The sequence below is a fragment of the Egretta garzetta genome, unplaced genomic scaffold (assembly GCF_000687185.1).
Source record: "Egretta garzetta isolate BGI_Z169 unplaced genomic scaffold, ASM68718v1 scaffold38, whole genome shotgun sequence".
In the NCBI taxonomy this organism is placed as follows: Eukaryota; Metazoa; Chordata; class Aves; order Pelecaniformes; family Ardeidae; genus Egretta; species Egretta garzetta.
Window position 1 is genome coordinate 1,160,916 of NW_009260667.1, and position 23,832 is coordinate 1,184,747.

General features: G+C 37.1%; 1 protein-coding gene across 3 annotated transcripts in view; it reads left to right on the top strand.

Moving 5' to 3' along the window:
- The window catches only part of ANKS1B (ankyrin repeat and sterile alpha motif domain containing 1B), a 449,446-nt gene that overhangs the window by 81,527 nt on the left and 344,087 nt on the right, over positions 1-23,832 (top strand). For 2 of the 3 annotated variants that reach the window (XM_035901047.1, XM_035901048.1), the window contains 2 exons: positions 6,336-6,446; positions 9,540-9,715. In XM_035901047.1, coding sequence (XP_035756940.1) covers positions 6,336-6,446; positions 9,540-9,715 — 287 coding nt within the window. Of the gene's footprint in view, positions 1-6,335; positions 6,447-9,539; positions 9,720-23,832 lie in introns of all 3 variants that reach the window. The other variant, XM_035901046.1, reaches the window with a different exon arrangement.

The following is a 23,832-nucleotide window of genomic DNA, read 5'->3' on the forward strand; positions in this document are numbered from 1 at the left end:
AGCCAGAAGTAATGCACAAGGATGAAAAATGTTTACAAAGATGCAATTCTGAGTCTTAAGAAAACCTGAGGAGCCCCTTCAAAACTCCCTTGTGGAACCCACTGAGATTCTTTTTCATCAGTAAAGGGTTCACTGAAGCATTAATCATTTATGATAAAGTTTGAACTGTGAGCTGAAGTTGAAAAATAAAATCAGGAGTGGCAGGATTCAGTACTAGCACTGCTGATACAGAAGACCTAGCCTCCTCAAAAAAGCCAGCTGAGTATACTCTTCTCTGAAGTGTGGGCATTTATCTATTTTAGCTAAAAAATCAGTGCAGCACTGGGATTTTGGGAACCCTGAATGTACTGTATTGGAGTTTGACTTCAGTGGGTAATGAATTCCATGCAAAGAAAGGGCAATTGCTGAGAGAGAGTTAGTGGCTTTCAAATACATTCCTGTTAAGGCTCCTGTCTTCAGATGATTATCTAGAGAAGCTTGCATGACTCTTTCATGTAGACTTATAGGAAAAATAAATTAATGTCATCAGTTACTGACCAGACTTCGTGTCTTCCTAATTTTTTTTTATACGCAGACACAATGGCATTGAATTGATCCTTTCACCTTGTTGCCAGGATAGAGTAAGACTGTATCACCTAGAGTTCTCATTTTTACCATTTCCCCCTCTCATTGTTATGGCTGTTACTGTACGGTTCATATTATTAAGGTAGTATAATATTTGTCCCTGCCAGAAGACATGAGCTTTCAAATTATAAAACAGGCTGAAAGCTGCATATAAACATTCTGGCAGAAACAGGCAAGGAAATAACAGGACTGGTGTTGCCAGAGGGCCAGATAGGTAATGTTCTGTCCTATATGCAGAGGGGTAACAGAGTTGTGAGAAAAGTTTTGAAAGAAAACGAGTTGGTTTTGAGGATATTTATGAGAAACTTCTTTGAAGGAGGAGAAAGTAATTTATGTCTTTACAAGCAGTTCATGGAGGCAGTAATACTAAATCCTTTCAGCTGATACTAAAACCTACAGGACTGTTAGCTTCCTGTGAATGAATCCTCCAGAATTTAAGAATTGTTTCTATTGGCATTTGCCTTTTTTTTAAAGAATATTTACAAAACTACTTTTTACAGATTATAGGTTAAAAGGAACAAAACCTTTTGCCAGTGAGGTTTTAGAAGTGATCATAGTGTTTTTGTGATCCTTACATCTTGTCTCACTATCCTAAGAAAATAGTAATTGAAGTTTCTGCAAAAATATTTTTTGTGCGTTCGCAAAGTCTGCCACCTTTTTGGAGATTTTGGTGCGTCACCTGTTAGAAGGAAAATAAATAACAAGGTCACTTTAAAGAGCAATGGGGAAAATGCTGAGTAAGCTATACACCACCCAAATGTTTTTTTACTGCCTGTTAATTATAGATGGAAGTATTAGAAATGACAATTCAAGTTTTATTTCTTTGTTATTCATATATGCCCCATCATTTTCTGTGTCTTGCTCAGGTGTGAGTTGCACTGAACTCAATTAAAAATACTTATCACTGTTTAGATTCTTTATGTGGTAATGAAGAAATAGCTGTTTAGGCATTATGTACTCAAAGAGCGGAGAATTAGAATACTGTGCCAAGTGAGGCCACTCTACAGGATGCATTTCATGGATGTAGTGAAACAACAGCATTCCGTGCTGAAGCAGTTAACAGTATTGGCACTTAGGGCTTTATAATTAGGCATTGAAGATAAAAGGGATGTTGCCAAGGCTAGTAGGCCTAAAATTAAACAGACCAGCTGTGTTTTAGTTTTAGCACATGTGAACGTGACGCAGGTGCATGCTATACCATCTTTCAACTCTTTCTCCACAGCCCACTATGCTCTGTATTAGAATCTTGCTCTTTTACTATTTCTAGAAGCAGAATTTTTGTTATTATGAAAGAAAGGAGATAGTAGATAAACAGATGAAAAATTACACGAGCCCCAGGAAGGCACAATAAGCTCTGCTGCATAGACAGTGTGGAGGGAGATATCATGGAAAGCTGTTTCCTCTCTCTTCTGCTGAAGCTGCTTAAGAACCTAACATCGTTTGTACATGTTACCGAATTATTCATAAATGGAAAATGCATAAGCAGCTGCAGAACCAGGACTCCTTTCTTCTCTGCTCTGCTTAAATAGCTTTGGTGTTGTTAGTACAGGCTTTCGTTTGTGTATTCTCACTCTCTCTTTCTCTCCCTCTCTTTCTGTGGACGAGTAGATCTTCCATTCCCTTGAGTGCAGGAGGCCAGCCTCACTGGAAGGATGGAATAAGTTTCCAGTCAAGGATTTAATTACAGCTGTGTGGGATGAAAATAATTGGGATCTCAATCCCCCTTTGTTGTTTCTTCTCTGGGGACTTCTCAGCCAGCTCCTTTTATAGGCTGTTGTGCAAAAGCTGTAGACTATTAACTATGTTTATGAATTAATTTAACTTCTGTTGTTTTGGGGACTGAAAGTTTAGCTGCGCCCTTACCTATCTCAGGATCATAACAGTACTTGAGTGCTTGTTTCTGTTTATCTTCCCTCAACACATGCACAAAAGCCTCCTTGCGTGCCAATAACCTAAACGTCTACTGATTTCAGTTTTCTCTGGGATTAAGTCAAATTTGAGTAATTCAGAATTTTCCTCTGAAATTTAGGAGACTGAAGTCAGGCCAGCCTCCATCTCAGCTCAAATCTGTCACCTTAGCACACCTGAAGGTAGCAGCTACCGGTCAGTTCTCTGTAATGCTGCTGTAAAAAGAAGAGGAATTGGGTCATGAAGCCTCAGGGTGGGGGGAGCATGTGAGCTGTTTTGGGAGGAGCCTTTAGAGAGCTCAGGGGCTGGGGCAGGATTTAATGAGGCTGCAGGATCCTTAGCCAGATGCTGAGAGAGCCCTGGGGAGGGCAAAGGGTGCTCTGGAGATTGCTGCCCTTCAGAAAGACATGGAGTGAAGGAGGAGTAAGGATCCCCCCTGCAGGGACGTGGGCTGTGGAGGGGAGTTGTTTCTAAACCAGTTTTATTCCTCCAGTCTTGTTGCATGGAGAGTCATTTGTTTGAAAAGGTGAGTGTTTAGATTTTTATTCTAATCAAACTTGGTTTTTTCAGAGTTTTAAAAGCCTTTTGGTCTCTTTAGGGGAAGTCACTCTAGGGAGGAGCGCTATGTGAATCCACTCTATTGCATGGCCAAAGTAGACTTTCAAAACAAAAAGGAGAGGAGCTCGTACTTCATGTAAAAAACAAAAACACCAAACCCCCCAAAAAACCCGCCACATTTTTTTTTTTCCATTAAAAGAAAAATTAAAAAGTTCTCTGAGGCTAATGTAGCCATTACTCTAAAAGCCCAAGTTTATAAATAAAGCAAAAATCTTGACCTTCTCACCTCACTGAGGAATTAGGACCTAGAGGAGCTTAAGTTAAAGCGAGCTGTGCTCTAGAGCCTGAGCTTTTACTGCCCCTGCAACTTCAGCAGCAGCTCCAGCTGAGCTGGGCCATGTTCTCTTCATGGCTGACCTCTCCAGCTCTGGCCACTCTGTGGAGAGGGAGCTGTGTTTCCTGCTTACGTGTTAATGCTTTCCCTTCTGCTTGGCTTCACCCTAACACGTGTTACAGAAACCGAGAAAGCTGGAGTTCAGCAGTTTGAACTGTCTAGTGCTTGTTAGCTTCTTGGGTTCATATTCCCCACTGCTTTTATTTCCATTACTGTGTGACCACTTTTATGCTATTACTTTTTGTGCACATGGCCCTGTTTAGATTGAGTGGGGCTATCTTAAAATCAGATAACCATAGAAAAGAATGCTACTAAGCAGGCAAACTTCTGGAGAGCTGTATTATTAATCCTCACTGAACTGTAATCTGCTGTTTGAGTCAACAGAAGTAAAACACTCCATTCTTCTGAAAGCAGTACGGTGAGGAAACATCTCTGAAGTGTGTGTTAACATATGCTTCCTTCACCCCTTACATGCTAGTCATGCCGGCTGTCTTTGAAACATGGGACAGGATGAAAGTAAGCTGGTGAAGGAAGTGGTGTGAATCTATCAGGTTGTGTCCCAAACAGCCTTTACTTTCCCCAGTTGTGAGAATGACAGGCTTTTCTCTAAACTCTGAGAGACCACAGCTGGAGAAACTTTTCTGGTCATTAAGTGGTATAACTGACTAAGCTTGGCTTTGTTTGGAATTATTTTTCTTTTTTTTTAAGGAAAGTGATAGAATCCAGAGCAGTCTCTCAAGCACACCATAGTCAGAGCAGATGATGGTAACAATATTGTCTTTTTCAATAAGTTTGGTCAGGCTTTGAAGATGAATTTCTAGACAGCTGCAGGTGATTAGAATTTGATTGTTGGTGAAAGCATCCACTGCTTGTGTGTACTTTGGCTCTTGACGTAGATCACCTGTTTTGTGTCTGTTTCCTTGATAATATTGTGGGTAAATATGCATTTACCTAGACTATAAGCCTCTCACAACTGAGTCCATGTCTTTTTGTCTTATATGTATCCAGTAGAATAAAACTAGAGTAGAAGTCCCACAGAAATCTAAAGTTTTAAGGAGTGCACTCTTACAAGGATGGCACGCTGCTGGCCTGTTCTAAACCTCTACACCAGACCTTGTACTGAGCCTTTTGTAGAGGTTTTCTGAAAGGAACTCTGCTGTTTTTAAAGTAAGTATTTATGAGACTTATGTTGAACTTGGGATTTCCTCCTCAGAACTAGCCTTCAGCTGGTAAGTGCGTTGGTCTGAAACTGGGGCCTGACAAAGAATAAAAATAAAGTATTATTTTAAAACCATAGTCTTATCTGAGTATTGGACAGCAAGGTTAAAGTCCTTTACAATCTCCCCTGCATTTCCTTTCCTAATAATGTCTGAATTAATCCAATAATTTTAACGCTCCCACCTGGTAGAACTTCACTTTAGGTTTGCTTTTGGACAGATGCACAATTATCAAGCAAATATCTTTCAGGCATGAATTCCTTTTTTCATTTTATTTTTCTTTGGGTCTAGCTTCCTACTTATTTCTCCTCCATCTTGCATGTAAACTTGACAAATAGTATAGTTGACAGAGCTGGAAAACATTCCAGAACACTTTGTCATGCTGCTGGTTTTCTTATGGTCTTTTACAGCTCTTCTTTGATTTCAGCCCTACACAAAAAAAAGTGCCCATTTTCATATGAAGAAATGTATGACAGATTATCCAGGGTACCATTGCCAGCCATCAAACTTAATATATGACATTTTCAAATCATACGTTCTTTCAAAAAACCCAAAACCAACCTGCAAAACATTCTGAGACTGCACGCTGTTCTCTACCATTTCCAATTTAATTTTCTCAGATGTCTATTTTATCACAGATTTTATTTGGGTTTTGGGATTTCTTATTTAGTCAGGAATAACAGCAAGCTAAACAAGAGCGTTGTAGACTGTAGAAATTAAATCAGGGAGACTTCACTTCCCAGAAACTCTTTAGTTCTTCAGTGTAATATTGATGAAAACAATGATCGTAGCTTGCTTTTGTGTGTGTTGCAACATGGACTGTTGTGGTTACTGTCTGGTGTCAGAAAGAACTTGTTTAAGCAACTTCAGAAAATCAAGAAAATGCAGGTGCAGAATAACTGCCTGAACTGAGAACCAGGCACTCTGCTGGAAAAAAGCTCCTCTATTGTGTCAATTAATTCCTAATTTATTATTTAATATTTGTCCTACAATAACAGTTGTTAAGTGGCCTTGGTGTTCCATTGAGCTAGCGTGTGCACAAAAGCACATCATAATAATGTATGTACTTACACAAAAATAATAGTGATTAAATTCAAGTTTAGCATGTTCATTATTCCACATTTTTCCATTTTTATAAACATCGTTATGAAGGTGGGACAAGGGAAGTTTTAAGGAGGAAAAGCACAACAATTTTAGAACACTGCTTTTTACACTGCTAGTTTTAACTAAATTTTTGAGATTGACAGTATCAATATATGTATTGTGAACATCCTGAATATCTTGACTAAAATCTCATAACAAATTTAGTACAAAAGAAGAATCTCTCAACATTAATAATATAACGGAACAGTTACATAGATACCTCAAAGAGAAAGGAAAAACAGAGGGATAGTTGCAACTTCGACAATGAGATTTCTGTAACAGTTTCAGCAGATTAAAGAACGGGCCGTTACAGTGTTTTATAATACTTTCAATAAATGATTGCCTTGCAGCAATGCTCGTGAATAATTACAAGATTGTGGTATGAAAAATTGGGAAGTCTTTAATGAAAAATGAAGTAGCAAATATACTTTTGATTCAAATAAAGCCCTTTAATTCAGGAGCTTAAGTGTATGTGTATCTTTAAATTGCAGAATATATGGAAACAGGAAATGCAAGTATTTCAGAGGAACGCCCACTGGAATTCGCAGAACATCAGTCTTGCATTTTGTCCCCAGAAGTTCCTCCGTCTCCAAAGGCTAAAAGTAAATACATGTACTCTGTGAATACAGATGCTGTACTGAACTTCTCTTAATATTAAAATGATATTGCTAACACATTCATACAAACATACAAAATAGAAAAAGTGATATTAAGAAAGTTATTGATATTGAGAAGTTTTTTCCACCATGAAGTACCTATCTTGACTACATACATTGTAATCCATGTCGTATAGGAAAGCAAAGAACTGTATGCTCAGAAAGGACAAGTCTCTGGTGGGTTACAATGTATTACATTCTTTGGTCTTAAATCTTTTTAGTTTATCTGACCTTACAAATGTCGTAATCAAGTAAACCAAAAAGATACCACATGTCAAAATACTCTGCAGGCATTGTTCACATTTTAAATTAAAAATTGAATTTACTTTATCTTTCCCACTGAGTACCTCTTCCAATTGTTACATTTGAATGCCTGTTCCAAAGATCATGTGTGTACTGCTCTTCCATTCATCTTCTTGCATATCTTTTGTATACCGTGACTATCACTGTTGTGTGCACATGCTTGCATCTTATGTTCTGATTTGCCCTTTACACGCCACAGCCACATAAATAGGGCATTTCCTGAGTGTGGTGTTGTCCTGCTCTTCCATGGAAGTCATCTTCCTGTAGAACCAAACCTGACTTCTGCCTTCTGTAATCATCCAAAGTAAATGTAGTTGACTGCTGGCAAATAACTAAGACTCTCTTCCTTGTTTTTGTTGTGTGGGGTTTGTTTTTTTTTTTAATTTGGTTTTGTTTCTTGGGTGTTTTGGTTTTTGGTGGGGTTTTTTTGTTTGTTTGTTTTTCGAAACACCTTTACAGGGAGGTTTTCATTCACGAGAAAGCTAAGCTTACTGCTGCACACCAGATTATGCTCTTCATGGTGATAGTAAACAAATGCTCTAGTTCCATTCATGTGCTTAACAGACATATGGTGTATAAAGAGAAATAGTTCCTTTGAGGTTAGTAGAATCATGAGGTTGACTACTCTATGCAATAGAAATGTCTGTCCTGAAATTAAGTAGTAAATGTTTTTTTTTTAAAATATGTTTTACTTCTTAATGATAAGGTCATGCTCTCACATTCCTTGTTTCCACTTTCAAGGTATAAGTACTGTAAAATATTCTAGCTGGCTTTTGCTTGTCTGTCGCGTAATCTGATTCTAAAGGAAAGAAATAGTGCTTGATTGTGCTTCCCATCCATCTGTCTGCCATGCTCTGACAACCTAATTTCAAATAATTTAAACCAAATTTGGAAGAGGGATAGAAGTATCAATTACCTTTCTGTGACTTTTGTGAAAATAGGTGGGTAGATAGAGGAGAAAGACCTTAATTAGTACCTGCACTGAAAGAAATAGGCAAAATTTGTCTTTTATGAATTTGTTCCAGCAGCAGCCAGCCAGCCAGTTAGGGTACACTTACTCACAGGTCAGTCAGCACCCTTGCAGTTCTAGTTTTGTCACACAGAATTAATTCTTGCCCAGTAAGAAATATTGCAGGCTATACATGGGAGCACATGGGATTGAGGACATGAAAATAATTCTGTAGGAAACAGTAGTCCTGTTTCTTTTTAGGGAACAGTAATATGATTTTAGAATACTTCTTAATATTTAGCTATTTTACTTCCACATTTTATTTATTACAATATTAGTCTGGAATAATTTCAATTTTCTAATTAAAAAGGCAGAATATAAATAAACCTGATTATGTCTCTGTTTAGTTCACAAGTCTTGTGCAGTTACCATTGACTAAGAATAACAAGAGTTTTGAATGCAAAATTTCTGTAATGAGATATTAAAAGGCAATTCGATGCTTCTAATTAAAAACAACTGTTCTTGGCTGTGAAAATTTCAGTCATAACTGGCCATAGTTGTAATTTTAAAAATAATTTAGAATATTTACGTTTACCTAACATAAAAAACAGTGACTATGAAGAAAAGTGACACAAAAAGGGCTCTAGACCAAAGGCTTCTTTTGTTACATGACTGTACGTATATGTGTGTTGTATGTATGCTGAGCTTAATATGCTCACTCTGTTTTGCCTTTTCAGCATTTTATTCCCAAAAATGGAGCAAAATTGAACTATCTGTATTTTATCAAGTCTAAGGACAGCAATATGACACTTGTAAACCTAGTCAAGAAAAGAGTTTCTTATTTGCCCCTGGAAAAACTTGGCTTTCAGTCATTTTCATTGCTATTACTGAAGGTAGCTGTGTAATATGTATGCAATAGGTTATCAGAACCTAATGCAGTTGTTCAGAACAAGTAGCTTTTTACTGTATGGCGGTCTTGCTTCTGCTAGTGGACTATTTGCAGAAAAGTTAGCACCCAGTGTGATTCTAATACTTATTACTACTAGTATTCCTAATAGTGGCCCTCAGAATAGACATACAAAGCCTGCTGTCTTACTATTTTGGTAGATTTCTTGACTAAAGGTATCTGATAAATTAAGGAGAAAACACGAAACACAATGTAGAATGTGCTAAGCATGGGTTTCTGATAGACTACTGTAGGGGGACATGTTTTAAACTTGTGGGTTTTGCCCAGTATATCCTTCCACCATTCCATTTAATCCTGGGAAAGTGAGTAAGAGTTGTTTACAAAATGTAGCAACTTTGATGGGACAGGTACACATTCTCAGAAACTCGGTTCCAACCTACTTACAGCTTATGGAACATATGTATGTATTGATCACAGCAGCAAACATGAACTCAATGCAGAGTATGGGACACTGATTTTGTATGTTTGTAGAAGCTTTCCTTTCCGGGATTAATTTTACATTCTTGGATAGTTGCCATTTCTAGCCAATTTTCAGGATTAGAAAACAGAGAAAGGGTAAGTATATATTGTAATTCGTCCTAATTAAATGCAAGGTATAGGAGAATGCAGAATTATGTAGATTACCTCCAGTGATTCCCATTCTGGAATGAGATGCCATTATTTCTGAGGGCAAGATTGTGCATGAAGATCACTGCTTAGATAATAAGGCATGGAATATAACAGATGCTCAATAAAATTTAAAGAATGTAAATTTCCTTTTTTAGGCATAAATTACCCCTGGTATTCTAATTATTGACTAATGGTGTGTCTGTTTTTAAAGGTGAAGCTGTGACTGGAGAATTATCAAAGCTCTTAGATGAAATCAAATTGTGCCAAGAAAAGGAATACTCTTTTGAAGATCTGTCTCATACAATCTCAGACCATTTTCTGGAAAATTTTAGTAAAGTATCAGAGGAAGAACTTATGACCAGTGGAAGCCAAACCAAGCTTAATGTAGTAAGTAAGATGGGATACAAAGACAATATATTCAGTTATATCTGCTTTCTTTATGGCACATTCAAGAAAGAAATAGTACAAGAGTGAGAATAGCACAAGTCTAACGTTATAATAGAAAAAAATAATATAGCATGTGCTCCTTACGGGTTTAGAATTTAACATTCCCCTTATTTTACAAAGGTGTTGCTTACCACACCTCAGAATGGGTTTTTATGGTACCACTAATATGACCAAAAGTTCAGGTTAGTTGTTCGTTTGAGCATGGGGAGTACAAGGAAGGTTTTTTTCAGAAATCAGTTGAAAACAGTATGCACAATATTATACCAAAGACTAAATGCTTGCAGAATCTGGTCAGAAGTGCTCCCCAAAAGAAGCTAAGCATCTTACACATCTTATTGCTATATATGTTTCTTAGTAGCCTAATGGTATTACAGACTGAGTCTCTAATACTGAAAATTGTTGTGGTTGTGATACTTCAGTGATTTCCAACTACAGTTGAAAATATTACTTCATTACTACTAATTCAGTGAATAAAGGGCTCTAGGATTCATTTTTTCTTTACAGTGTAACAAGGGTTTTTTTTAATTGAATTCTCTTCCTCAATAAGTAAGTAAATGGGATTGCCCAGGGAATAAAGCACAGAACAGAGGGAAAGCGCTAAGTGCTAAATCTCAATTAATGTTGTTCGCAAGTTAAGAAAAATTATGCTGTCATATGTGGGGAGAAACATGTCAAGCTAAGGACTTCTATGTTCTAGAGGATTTATCACAATATATGTAGACAGAATGAGTTTTACAAAGAAGGTTAGCTGCCCTGAAATGCAGTAGATACTTTTGTAAAGCCCTTCTAGATGTTTGACTGATTAGATGCATAACCCATATTGAAGTCAGTCTGAATAAGGTACTGATCCCATTTAAGCTTTTTTATAAAACTTTCTAGTGTCTCTCTGTATTTAGGTGCTAACTGCTATTTAAATCTGCTCAGCTGCTGTTTTGCAGAAAATGTAGTTCATATAATTCTGTCTACTCAGACTGAAACTTTTACAGACCTAAATTAAATGTGATGTGAATAGGAAGTATTTGGACACTAAATCTGTAATCTATATGCATCAAGCAACTACAAAGGTAAATTAGGTGATAAATTTTTTGAGATTTCATCTATTTGTATATTGAACTAGATGTGAAAACAAATCTTCAGAAATGGGGACTGTTTAAAGCATGTTGTGGCTCTCTTCTGCTAGCGCACCCAGCTTTTCTTTCAAAGAAAACTACAATCAGGATGATGGTACATGCTCCAAACATGAAGTCAGGATGCAGGGCAAAGCACACTTTCCCTTGGGGTAAACTCAGCTATACAGGCCTTTATGGAGAGGGCTCTTCACTGTGATGTGGGATTTTCCTGTTTGATCTAATACGTCCATTTCATTTTTTAAAGTATTTTAAGGTCACTCCATCTGTTCTGCTGCTACCTGGCTGCCTTGCATCAAACAAAGTTCTCCCAGTTTTGACACACTGTCTTTCAGTTTTGGGGACACGCTACCTTCCCCCTTGGTGTGTAGACTCCCTGTATACTGCATGGGTGATATGAAAACCCACACATGCTGTAAGGAGCCATCAAAGAGTAATCAGGAAGGAGCACTAAAATGAAGAGATATGCTTAGCTCTGAAAATGGGTGCAAAGGTGAATGCTGCCAAACTACTCTGGGGGCAGGACCAGCAAGCGTGGTGGTGGCAGAAGTGCAACAGTAGGGTGATGACTGAAGAAACTTAAATGAATATTTATGTATAAGAATATGGAGATACAGAGAGAGAGAGAGAAAGAAGTGGAGACATATATAGATATGGAGAGTCAGAAATAGATTCCTTGGATATGTATTAAAGAAGAGAAAGATTCTTACAGATTCTTTTTCTGACTTTTTTTTTCCTCCTCCCTGGGAAGCTTCTGTAAAAATCTCAGTAGAGTAAGTGGGGTCTTCTCTGTTATTCATTGTTTTCTGCGCCAGCATCAGCTCTGAAGAGGTGTAGAGATCAGGTCCCTGGTAATGCGGAAGATGCCATTTCCTGGGCAAATGTTGGTTCCAGAGACGATGACTGATTCAGGCTTTTCAGTTTCTCCTGTAGTCCAGTGATCTGAACAGGTTCTAAAACCCAGGTCATGACGGTTTGTGACCCTTGGGGAGATTCTGCAAAGGAACTGGCTTCTAGGAGACATCTGCATTTTTTTGCATCATGCTATTGTTCAGAGAAATAGGAGGCCAAGACTGGGGAATTTCTGTTTGGAATAGTAGCTTGTGGGTCCAAAACTTACTAAGCTGGTTCAAGGAATATCAGGAGCCACCTCCTGAGACTAGCATGGGCATGCGGGTGTGTTTCATTGGCACATAAGTTTTGTTTGTTTGGGTTTTTTTTAACAACTGGCTCTTTTGAAGAGGGCTAAATCACCTGTGGTACTGCTCTGGCTAAGTAAGATTTAGATTGATTCAGGACTGCAGAAAGGAGTATCAGTCTATCTAGGATCCACAGCCTGGAATTCTCTCCTGAATCTAAGTGTCAACCTGTTTTATTTGAAAGAGCAGGGCTCACTGTTTCTGTTTAGTGTAAGAATAGGGGGGATGCCTGCTTTTTAATGCAGTAACTTAATAGTTAAAGGCTTCATTTGGAAAGTGGAAGAGTGGGATTCAGTTCTGTCTATGGCATAAGGATGGGTTTTAACATCATATTTATAGTGTCCCAAATAAAAGGACTGAGCATCAGCCTGTTGATTCCTTCCAGTATTCTTTCTGGATTTTACAACCACTGGAAAAATACCAGTGCAATCCTGAAAGCAGGATTTAGGACTCCCTGTTCACTAGTGAATTCTGTTTCTTTTCTGGCCTCAGATGTCTTGCATTGTTTGTTGCTCAGTGATACAGCACCTGTGGAATCCTACATTTTCTTTTGAAGAAGTTGTGGGTTGGAACTATCTTAGGCCAAGGATAGAATTGAATCCATTCTTACATTTGCTGAGTTATTGGACAGTTAGTGGTCCAATCACTTAGCAAGTTGTTCTGGTATGTTTGGACTAATGGACTTCCTTCTTTTCATCAAATTTTGCATTGAAAACACTACACATTTTATTACTTAGTATGTCTCTGTTGACCAGGTGTATGGCATGCGTGATGCAAGGCATGAACAAAATCAAAAGTTTCTGTGCTTATAGTATTTTAAAGTCAAATAGGAAACAGAGTTTGCACAACTCTGAGGGTAGGTGAAAATAAAAGAGCTTTCTGGATGAAAATTTTGGGTTTAGTCGCCTTAATTCCAAATTACTAGTCAGCTCTGTATTGACTCTTAAGTTTCCTCAGGGTATGGAAAAGCTGAATAGGAAAATTGCAGGGCAGGATCTTGAGGGCTGGAATGCACGAACATCTGGGAGGAAGAGGGTACAATGGAGCAGTAAGCAAAAGTAAGGAGAACAAGAGTAGACACCACAGTATAGATGTGAATAGGAACAGATCTGGAGATGAGTCAAAATGTCCCCACAGGACACTTCCATTCCAAAAGCTTAAAGGGAAACTGGGAAAATTTTGGGGTTCTGGGAAAGCAGACTGTGTTATCTTCCTGAATGAGGAGAGCAATAAATGAAGAGGATGAAAACTGTGAATGCCTGTTCGCTGAATAGTAAAAAGTCAGATGAAAATAAGTTAATGTGATCTTCAGTTCAAAGAGTACATTACAAAGAATAAACTAAAGAAAGTCAAGTTAAAGCTACACTGGAAACTTTATAATTTCAGTGCCTGATTTTGCTATTCTGGCTGTGTTTCATTGTACTTATGTTGCAAATGCTGATTTGTGAATCCTGCTGACTGTGGTAATTTGTCGTGAATGAGTGACTTTACACAGTTTGATTTAGTACCAGTTTAGAATTTACTTATGACAAATTGCAGGATTTGATTGTGATATTTTAATAACACTCAATCATCAGTAGATTAACAAAATGATTAGACAAAATTAATCAAAACAGCAACCTAGTTAAAGATTCAAGGATGGCAAGGTTCATTCTACTACTACATGGAAGAAATACACAAAGGAAACTTAAGTTACACTTGAATTAGAATGATTCACAGAGAGATTGTGGATGCAGGGGATGAGAAGGACCCTCCCACTGAGTCACGAGGTTCAGAATAGACCCCCTTGTTATCTAAACTCCTTTTCAGAGAGGAGTCTAGGTGCAGCTAGGTCCAGTCTTCGTCTCTGACTTGGTCAACGGTTTATGTTTAAGGATAATATATATATCTAGCAGCAGTATAAGACTCGCCTTGTAATTAAATCATGCATCTACAGATTACTCAAATTCATTCACACATACATACACCCCCACAAAAATATGAGTATGTATATATACATATATATAAAGGGATACCTGTTAAAAATTCCCCTTGAGTTCAGTGAAATACTCATGTCTAATGTCTTGGCATTTCTCAACTGTCAAGGGTTGAGCCTCAAAGAGCAAAGGGTTTCAGCCCAGGTTCTGCTGTCAGTCTTTGGCAATGGACCTCCAATGTTAGCAAAATTTAAGAGTTTGCTAGCTCTGAGAGGTGTCCCACTCAGAGGGAGATGCTGGCCACAGCCTGCTGCAGTCCAGGAGAGCTCAAACGGCCTCACTTAGGACTGCTGTTTTATAGGATCGTGAGATGATTGGCTTTAGTCATCAGTAAATTTTCATCTGAGCCACAGACTGGGTTGGTAATCGTTGGAATTCTGGTAACGATGGTACCATGCCACTCGAGCTATGATTCAGATAAAGCATGTTTTGAGGCTATTGGGGAGGATAACTGTTCCCATTCTCACTCCCTGCCTCAGCCATGTAGGAGTTTCTGGCACAGGTAGTGCCACTCTCCACCTCAGCTATGTAGGAGCTGTGTAGGAGTTAGGCACGCCTTAATCATATCAAACTGACCAACTCGCTACACCAAGACCGCAGTCTGGCAGGAATTCCTAAGGTCATAAAGTGGTCAAAGACAGAAAAAGTTGGGGGGGGGGGAATGCACCATCACAACTTTTCGTGTGCTGTAGTGTAAAATATTAAGTCCATGTTTCTTAGTTTATCTTCACCAGTCACTAAAACACATATATTATGAAATATCAGACAACAACGCCCTGTACACTGTCTCCACAAAATTAAAGGCCAGATTGAACATAATTTGGCAACTGGAAATGTGGGTTACTATGCTACTTCAGAGAGCGCTCTAAAAAAGTATTTATATATTTCAGTTGGAATTGCCCATTTTTCTCAAAGGCTCGTACACTGGGTAGGGCTGATGGTGGATTCATAGATTTTCTTACTCCCAGTTCCTTTCTGTCTTTTTTTTTTTTTCCCCCTTTGTTTATTGTGACTTGAATGCACTCTTTAGTTCCCCTGTGTATGCAAAGACACAGAAAGCCCTGATAGCTGCTGCACAGGCGAGCTGGGAAAGCTTTATACTTGTGTATATTCAGTGCTGACATATTACACATTTTTAGGTTTGCTAAATACAAAACTTTCACTCCAAATAACTAGGATTTGGTTGTTCAGCAAGTCAGAAAAGGCACTGTGCTTCAAAACATGTTCCAGAAAACATGAGGTGGAAATAGATGTAGGAAAATCCTTGATTGTATCACAGTTTAGTTAACTGAGGTGTTTCCTTTTAAAAAAATAAGCTGTCTTAACTGCAAGCAAAATTAGCTTTTGACAATAACTTATAGTAGTTTCAGTTGTGTGTGTGGTTTTTTTTTTTCTAAAAATGTATAATTTAAAAAAATATTTATTTTCCAATAGATGGCAGTCTGGCTCAGTAATTTCAAGAACAAAAGCAGCCATCTTGTATAAGAGTTTTCCAACTTTTTTTTATTGCTACGTTAAAATCATGCATTTTTAGCACAATTCATAGTAGAAACTGCTTAAAATCAAACACCTGCAATTCTTATAAGAGGAAAAATTATTGAATGTCATGGTATGCATTTAAACTACAATCTAAAATATCAGGGCTAAATTTAGAGGTGTACTATAATGCAGAGGTTAAACATCAAGTGTGTATTCAAACAATCTGTGTGAATTCAAGAACAGGTACGAAAGCTTAAATAGGTATAACTTGTAAAGCAGGGATCCAGAAAAATTGTGCCAGGAAAACAAAAGGACAATGTCAAAATATGTATTGTGAGGAATCTTCCTGAGGTCCTGCAAGTAGATTGCTTTACTTTAGATTCCTCTGTCCTTGGAGTACTAACTAACATCATTACTGGCTTCTTATCAGGTTTGAGGTTCCTGTATATGTATTCCTGTGAGAACAAATTGTTCTAAGTGTAATATTAAAACCAGAAATACACCGTATTTTATTGCAATGTATCTGCTCATTGTGGTTCTTACTTCTCTTTTCTGATTTTTTTCAAATTATGGGCTTTATGTCCATGTAAGAAAAAATTCCTGTGGATACCAGAGAATGATATGTTACTTTTTGTTTGCTTTGGACAGCCTGTGATTGCAAAACAAAAATAAGGTACTAAGAAGTTCTACACTTCCATATATGTGTGCATGAATATATATATTTGCAAAAAGTACATCTCAGTCTTTTCCTTTCATAAATTTGATATTTTATTATAATTATTTTTTTAAAATTGACTCTTAAAAGAGGTTTGTCTTATTCTGTGTTCAAAAGTTTATTATATATTTCTAGTCCTTACTTAAGAATGAATTTGAAACGTGTTGTTTTCTTTTCACTTAGTAACAATTACTATTCTCCATATTTTTTGAGATCATAAGAATTTTTGAACTAAACCTAATTTTAAAATAATAAAACCTGCCATATACACTTCATAAAACTGAAACTCCAAATTAAGTATTTTCTTCAGGTCAGTCCCTTTAATCTTGTGTAGTAGCTGGTTGCTTGTAGTGTTTGCTTTTACATTTACGCTATAGTGTTTAAAAGCATAATACAGAGACCACATTATTGATTTGCAAGTGGAAATGCAATAACTTACTGTCTGTGGATGTGTGACGTGAGTTTAGATTAAAGAAGATGTAGTTCCAGAAAGTGCTTTTGTGCTGTTAACAGCAGAGTATATGTTAGAGGATTTTACTTAATTACCTGGAATAAATACCGAGAAACTTAAGTTATAATGTGTCCCTGTTTTGTTTTGTTTGTTTTTTTTTTTCTTACAGAATAGAACTGAAGATAGTAAAAACATGTAGGATTATAGTGAGTGCGCTACAGAGGGATTTCACAGAAGTGGCAGCAGTATATCTGATTAAATTTAATGTGGTTATATAATAGATAATAAAGGCTGGCAGCAGTAATTTAAATTTAAACATGAAGAAAGGTTCTGTGTAGTCTCAGGAAAAAAGATTTGGATTTCATCACAGGCATATAAATGTCAATTTCTGCTTACTTCTGCCATCCAGAAAGGGAAGTTGATATTTATGTACCTGAAGAGAGAGTGGGGGAAAACAAACAAACAAACAAACCCCCTAAACCCACCTTATTAACGTTGTTGAAAACAATGATGGTATATATTCAAAGAGAAGATTCACTTTTTACTCTCTTATGTCAGAAAACAAGATGATGAGGGTATATGAAGGCAATAAAACTATGATCATGTTTGACTTGTATCTAAGTGAAGATCTGAAAGATAGAATGACATGTTTTTGAAACAAGTTGGCTATGAATGAATATATTAGAAGTGAATAAAATTTATGCATAGTCCTTTAGAAGTCAATTATTTTTTCTCTAAGGCAAAGAACAATTATTTTTAATAAAAAGCACACATATAAAATATTTTTATTTTATAAAGTAATAATGATTGGAAATTGTTGAAGAATATTGAGATAAATAGTTTAGTAACATTATTCAATAATACTGATTTTTTTAAAAAAAATAACATTTAAATAAATAATGGCTGGACTGAAATGTTGTATCAGCTAAGAGTGACCAAATATGCTAAAGCAAATGATTACTGTCTTGGATCAAAAGGGGTAGCCTTTAACAATATCACACGCTTGTGTATAGGCATTATTGAGAAAGTGAGACAAAATTCCATGTGACAATGATGACTGATAGCAAGCCAGAAGTATATACAATGGCTGACTAATGAGGATACATTAAAAACACATTCAAGAACAATTTTTGTTACTTATTCATTAGGGAATAGTAAGACAATCATGCCTGATTGTTTGGGACTCCAATGGAGAGAAGCAGATAAATTTTAAATGATTAAATATAGTAACACATATTGAATTTGATAATACAGCTTTGCTGTATTTTACAGGTATTTATGATGTTAAAAAAAGAAGAGTTGTTCTGAGGGTCAGTGTTTGGATTATTGTTGCTTTACTTAATTCCCCTTTTATAATAGCAATAGATAATTTGCGTATTGCCAAATTTAACTTTGCAAGAATTTTGTTTTAAATTGCTCTTTAACTCTCAGACCTCATTCAGTTATGAGCGCCATGTTACAAGCGTATATTGACTCTTATTTTGTGGGAAATAAAAATATGAAGGCCATGTCTCTCAGGATATGTGAACCTTACTTTTTAAGATTCTCTTGTTGTGAAGGTCTACCCACTCTCTGAAGATAAGATTATATAACTTTAAAAATTGTTTTTAAAAGCTACCGCCCAACTAAAAACCATCTGTTAGTCCCAGTTTCCAATGCACACAGTGGTATTTCCCACTGAGAACTACTGTTGTTGCTGTTGTTTTTTTCATTAGACATTTATAATGTGACATCCAGTACCAAGCATCCACTCGGTCCAATAGAATGATATACTTGCTATAAGCTGCTTTACAAAATGATTTCTAAATTCCATCTAAGCATAGGCTGGTCATTACAAAGCAGCAGAGTGAAAGGTACCAACTTCATACAAATTTTTGTCCCTTCTGTTAGGTAGTTTACCTAGCGAAGGAAGTTCAGACATTTTTAATGTATACTTTCATAACCTATATTCTATAGCTATTAAAATAGGTTATTTCTTGTATCTGTAGGCTATGCTATGCTTCAGTATGGTGGTGTAAAGATTTCTGTGTTAAAGGGATCCTAGCAGCAGCCGTGTAGAACTCTACACAGAATAATTTGTCTGGTGGCATGCTTTGCAGCCAACTAAATTAGACTGCAGCACCCTGCTGCTGCGATTTCTGGTAGGAGCATTGCTAGACAATACTCCAGCGTACTGCAAAGACATAACCCCGTGAGATAGCACTTATTTAAGAATATAAAATCCTGAAACATGACAACACTTAGTATGGTTTAAACTACATGGACTAAAGTATAACCAGGGGAAGGTGCTGGCCAAGCCACCAGTTCTTCTAATCTGCTTTAAAAAGTACCTACTCCTTTTCCACTAGAATAATTTTCTGGAATATTTAACCGGTCTGTCCAATTATGTTTGTGTGTGGTAAATTCCTTGACTATCAGATACTTGCAGGAAAATAGCTTACAGACAAATGAATCTTGCTGAATGCTGTTATGTGTTTAGCTTGTACTGGTGAACCCTAAATGTATTTAATCCTTTTGCTCCAATCTGTCACTTTGTTTTTCTCAATGACACTGTATTACTATGTTTGGCAGAACATGTGCTGTACGTACAGGCATTTTCTTTTATTTGCTTAGTATATGCTTCCATTTATTCTTATATAGTGAAATCTGACCGAGTAGAAAAGAACAAATAGTTTGTGCACACCCTCCATAACTTGCAATACTTCAGGCTCGTTCTTTCTTAAAGCTTTCTTTTTCCTGACTAAGTAATCCTAGCATTTTCAAGTTTATTTTGTATGTAAATCTTGCCATGCTACCAACTACTTCACTTGCCTTGCTGTGGACTCTTTCATCTTAGCTAAGTCTCTTTTACAGAGGGATCTCAGATATGGGTGTAGCATTTTTTCCTTATAAAGTAATTATAAGCTTTTCAGATCAAAGAGCTTGTTTGTCTTTATGGCTATAAAGCTGTATATAAATTTGGTGTGCTCTGGAAATGATTAGTAATATTTTATCTGCTGAAGAATCCTGTTGGACAGCTATGTTTTATTAAATTAACCATAGTAGATTTTTGCATTTTTTTCACAAGGACCATTTTAGTTCAGAGACTGTCGTATGTTGTAGTACTGAGCGCACACACGCGACTAACCTCTGTTCCATTATACTTAAATGAATACCAAAGAAATCTACTAGTCTCAGCAGGATTAGCCAGGATCTGAGGACTCTCTCAGATTTTGAGATCATCTTCCAAATATGAAGTATATTTGCTTTAATTAAATATCTTTTTGTGTGTGTGTTATTCAGTGCTTTAGAGAACCTTCTTTTTCATTCCTGTTTGTGCCTTTTTTTTTTTTCTTTAACATTCTTGAGCTGCCTATGCTATTGTGGACACTGTTGCCAGGCTTGCAGAGCAGAACAGTTGTCTCTTCCATTTCTTCCATACCTTCAGTGCTCATCATCCTGTGAGTATGCAGTAGCGCACAACATGATGTCCATTTTTAAGGTACAGTCTCTAACTTCATTTGGGGTCTTCTGAGAGAATTTCAGTCACTTCTGAAGAACAGAAAGAGAAAACAATGCCACCCAGACAGGTGATTTTGCAATATTAAATTTAACTCTCCCTTTGTCATATTATTACAAAACCAAATCATCAGGAAGACTGATGACTTTTGTTATCATTAGGTTATCAGTCACCAGAGATGTCTCCCTCAAGCGCTGACCTTCCCTAGAGGTCTGCCAAAAATCTGGCAGGGACTCCTGCCCTGCATTTTCCTCGGCTTTCTCTTCTCCTCAGACCTTTCTCCAGTGTTCCAGCCAGAATCAGGTTTTCAACGTCTCCCTCACAAGAGAACAAAAAGTTCTTTTCATCATGATCTTCCTCAGTTCTCTGAAAATTAATTTTCTCCTTATTTGATCAGTGTATCACCAGTAGGGGTGCTGAAATTCCAAAGGAGGGATCCAGCTGCCCTAACGTTAAGTATCTTGTGTCACTGTGGATGTGCAAGGTGCCTTTTGCATGAGGCTAATGTGGGCTCAGTCACGCCTTCAGGAGCAGTGATTAAGGATCAACAGCTACCCTGTAGTATCTAAAATGACACTGGATGCCTGTGCTTGGCAGCTGAATCCAACCATAAGCCCTCAAATCACTTGCATAAATGTAGGCACCTAGTGCTGTTCTGGTCAGCAGCTGAGACCTCCACATGGGGCTGGCAGATGTGACAAAGGACTTGGACGGTCACGGTGTTCTGAAGCAGCAGAGGCTAGGCAGGGGGCCCACAGATAGACACTGTACCTCAGCGTAGAGGCAACTAAATCAAGATCCAAATGTCCCTCCAGTAGATTGGCAGTATTAACATTAAGGATTGAGAAATATTTGTGAAATTTTAGTAATCCATTTGCTTTATTGCATTTGAATGGTAGAGTATGTAGCAATGTACAAGATCCGTAAGGAATATGAAGGACTTCTCTAACATTTAAGTACAGTTAGATTTTAATTTCTGAAAACATATTTTTGCTCTGTTGGAAAATTAGTTTTGATAGTTTGTAAAAAGCCCGAGCTTGAATATGTGGGAGATTTATTTTTCACAGTCATATGTAGGTATTTACCCTAGGGGAAAGATAATTGAGTTAAAGCATTCTTTCTCTTCCTTTCCTTATTAAAATGTACTCTTTTCTATCCTGCCATCTTAAACAAGGAATACATAATTCTAGAACTTTTTAGGTTGTGATGTTTCTGCATGTTACAGAGGTAGGTGTTTCTGTAATATTTCTAGAACGCTATCACTGTTGTCAGCAGGTTCCAATGCAGGTTTGATTGTGGTTTTTAACACATAGTGACCTTAGAATAAATGAGTGTTCTACCTAGCCAACAGAATACAAACCACAGAGGGGGAAAAAAAAAAAATCCTAAATGTCTTTTATATAAAACCTAAAGTCAACACTGATTTCATGTCTACTCTATTAGTTTAAGAATAAAGTCATTAAGCTTGGAACTGACAGTAAAGCCTGATGATCACCATCTGACAGGAAATGCATGAGAAAAGTGAGAACCATATGGGTATGTCTCTCAGTTGTTTTCTGTACTGAGGGGAACAGCATAGTTTTATCCCTATGGTTTAAACAGAAGCTGGAGCCTACCAATCCATCAGAGCTATGTGAACTCCTACAGGATCTGTGAAGGGGTGGAGATAAGTGTAAACGTATGGGTTTACTATATTGTATTCTATGATTCTTTGGCAGTTGAGTAAGTAGGTACTTTCTTAGCAGCAGCGGTACCAGTTTCCCTCCTTCACTTCTTCTTAATAAGAGGTATATGAGTAATGCTAATGGTAAATATTCTGCTGTATTTTGCAGGGCGAAATGACCAGCCATGATAAGCTAATACAAAAGAACACTTTCTTTAAAAATTGTTTAGTAGCTGAAATTGGAACATTGGGCAGCTTGTTTGGACTACTTGCTTAATTTTATTTTATTCTGTCTTAATGGCAACAAATGCATTTAGTTTATAATTGACATATAAAATGATTAAGTATTTTTTTCCTTAAGTCTTGAAGTCATTGACCACTTGTGACAGTTTCATTGTATTCTGTTGGCAGATTTTTTTCAGTCCCTGTGATTAAGCTCAGCAAGTAGAAAATGAATGGCAGAAAAATATATTGGACCAGATTCTTATACCTCTATAAAATATAAGAGCAGGAGTAACTCAGAGTTAAGGGGCAACTGCCTAATATTTACTATGCATTAGAAAAGTTTGCTCATGGAATTAATACAGATCAACGGTGTGCTATAAATGCACCCCTTACATTTTCTGTAACTTCACTCTATACCGAAATCCTTGTCTGAGTTCAGTGGTATAAGTCTTAAGATTGAGGTTAGAAGCAGAAACCAGGATTACTTGACCATACATGCATCTGTTTTCACAACAGTTTCTTTACTTTTCCAGAGGGACGCAAGAGTTCAATGATTTTTGATCATCTATTTGCTTTTCTCTTGGCATCTGTCCTTCCAAACTTATAATAAGTTTCAGTTTAGTGCCATGAGGGAAAATCTCAGAAGAGGCTCTTCAATTTTATTTGCTTCAGTAGTTATTTGAGATTGAGCAGTTTCTATTAATACTACTGCTATTATTTCTGTTGATATTGGTGCTCTGCCCAATATCTCTGGAATATGAACTGTTCACAGCCTGCAAAGAATCAGCATAAGCACTGCCTGTCAATCTTAGACAAAAATAATATTAAAATGTAAGACTGTTTTATTCCTATGATGGTCTTTCTTTTAATTATTAATAGCTGATTCCTTATGAGTCTTGGAATATTTGCTGCTTTGCCCTTGTCTCTCTCCAAAATGGTGTTTCATGTAAGGAATCTCAATAATTTTCATACATCACTTATTTAGCCATAGATAATTCATAAGAAGTATAGTGTTACACAGGAGTTATAGATGAAGGCATGTTACTGACTGACTTGTTTATCTGTATTTTACAGGACTTTTCAGACTGTATGATGGCTGAAGAAAGAATTTAAGTCTTAGCTCTTCAGCTACCTAGGAGTATGTCTGGAAAACAACATAAAGGTGTGCTTGTATTGCGGTAGATCTGTATGTGCTATGTTGAATCTACCATGGGCAAAAAGAACAGTACAGAGAAGCTAGCGCAGGAAGAGCAACCGCTGTCCTAAATCTTCTGGTAGTACTGGTTACTGAGATGACTGCAGTGAAATCACTGTTTTAATTATACAAGACAGGAAAAAGCAGCAGCTTGCAGTATGTGAGCTTCACACTGGCAGGTTTTCCTAACAGCCGTAGCAAAACCTTTGCCCTCCTAGGGAAGGTGATTTTGAACTCTACTTCCATGTAAATCAGGCTGCATTGAGAGCTGTTGTCTGGTTGATAGTATTCCACATCTCTTACTGGGGGTTGGGGGTGTGTGATCATTTTTTCTAATACCTCTCTAGAGGAGTCTGAGCTCTTGTATGTTTTACTGAGACGGTTGATAGTATTCCACATCTCTTACTGGGGGTGGGGGTGTGTGATCATTTTTTCTAATACCTCCAGAGGAGTCTGAGCTCTTGTATGTTTTACTGAGATCAAAAGGTAGATTACTGTTTGGTTGATCTTTTCCAGTTAGATCTTCAA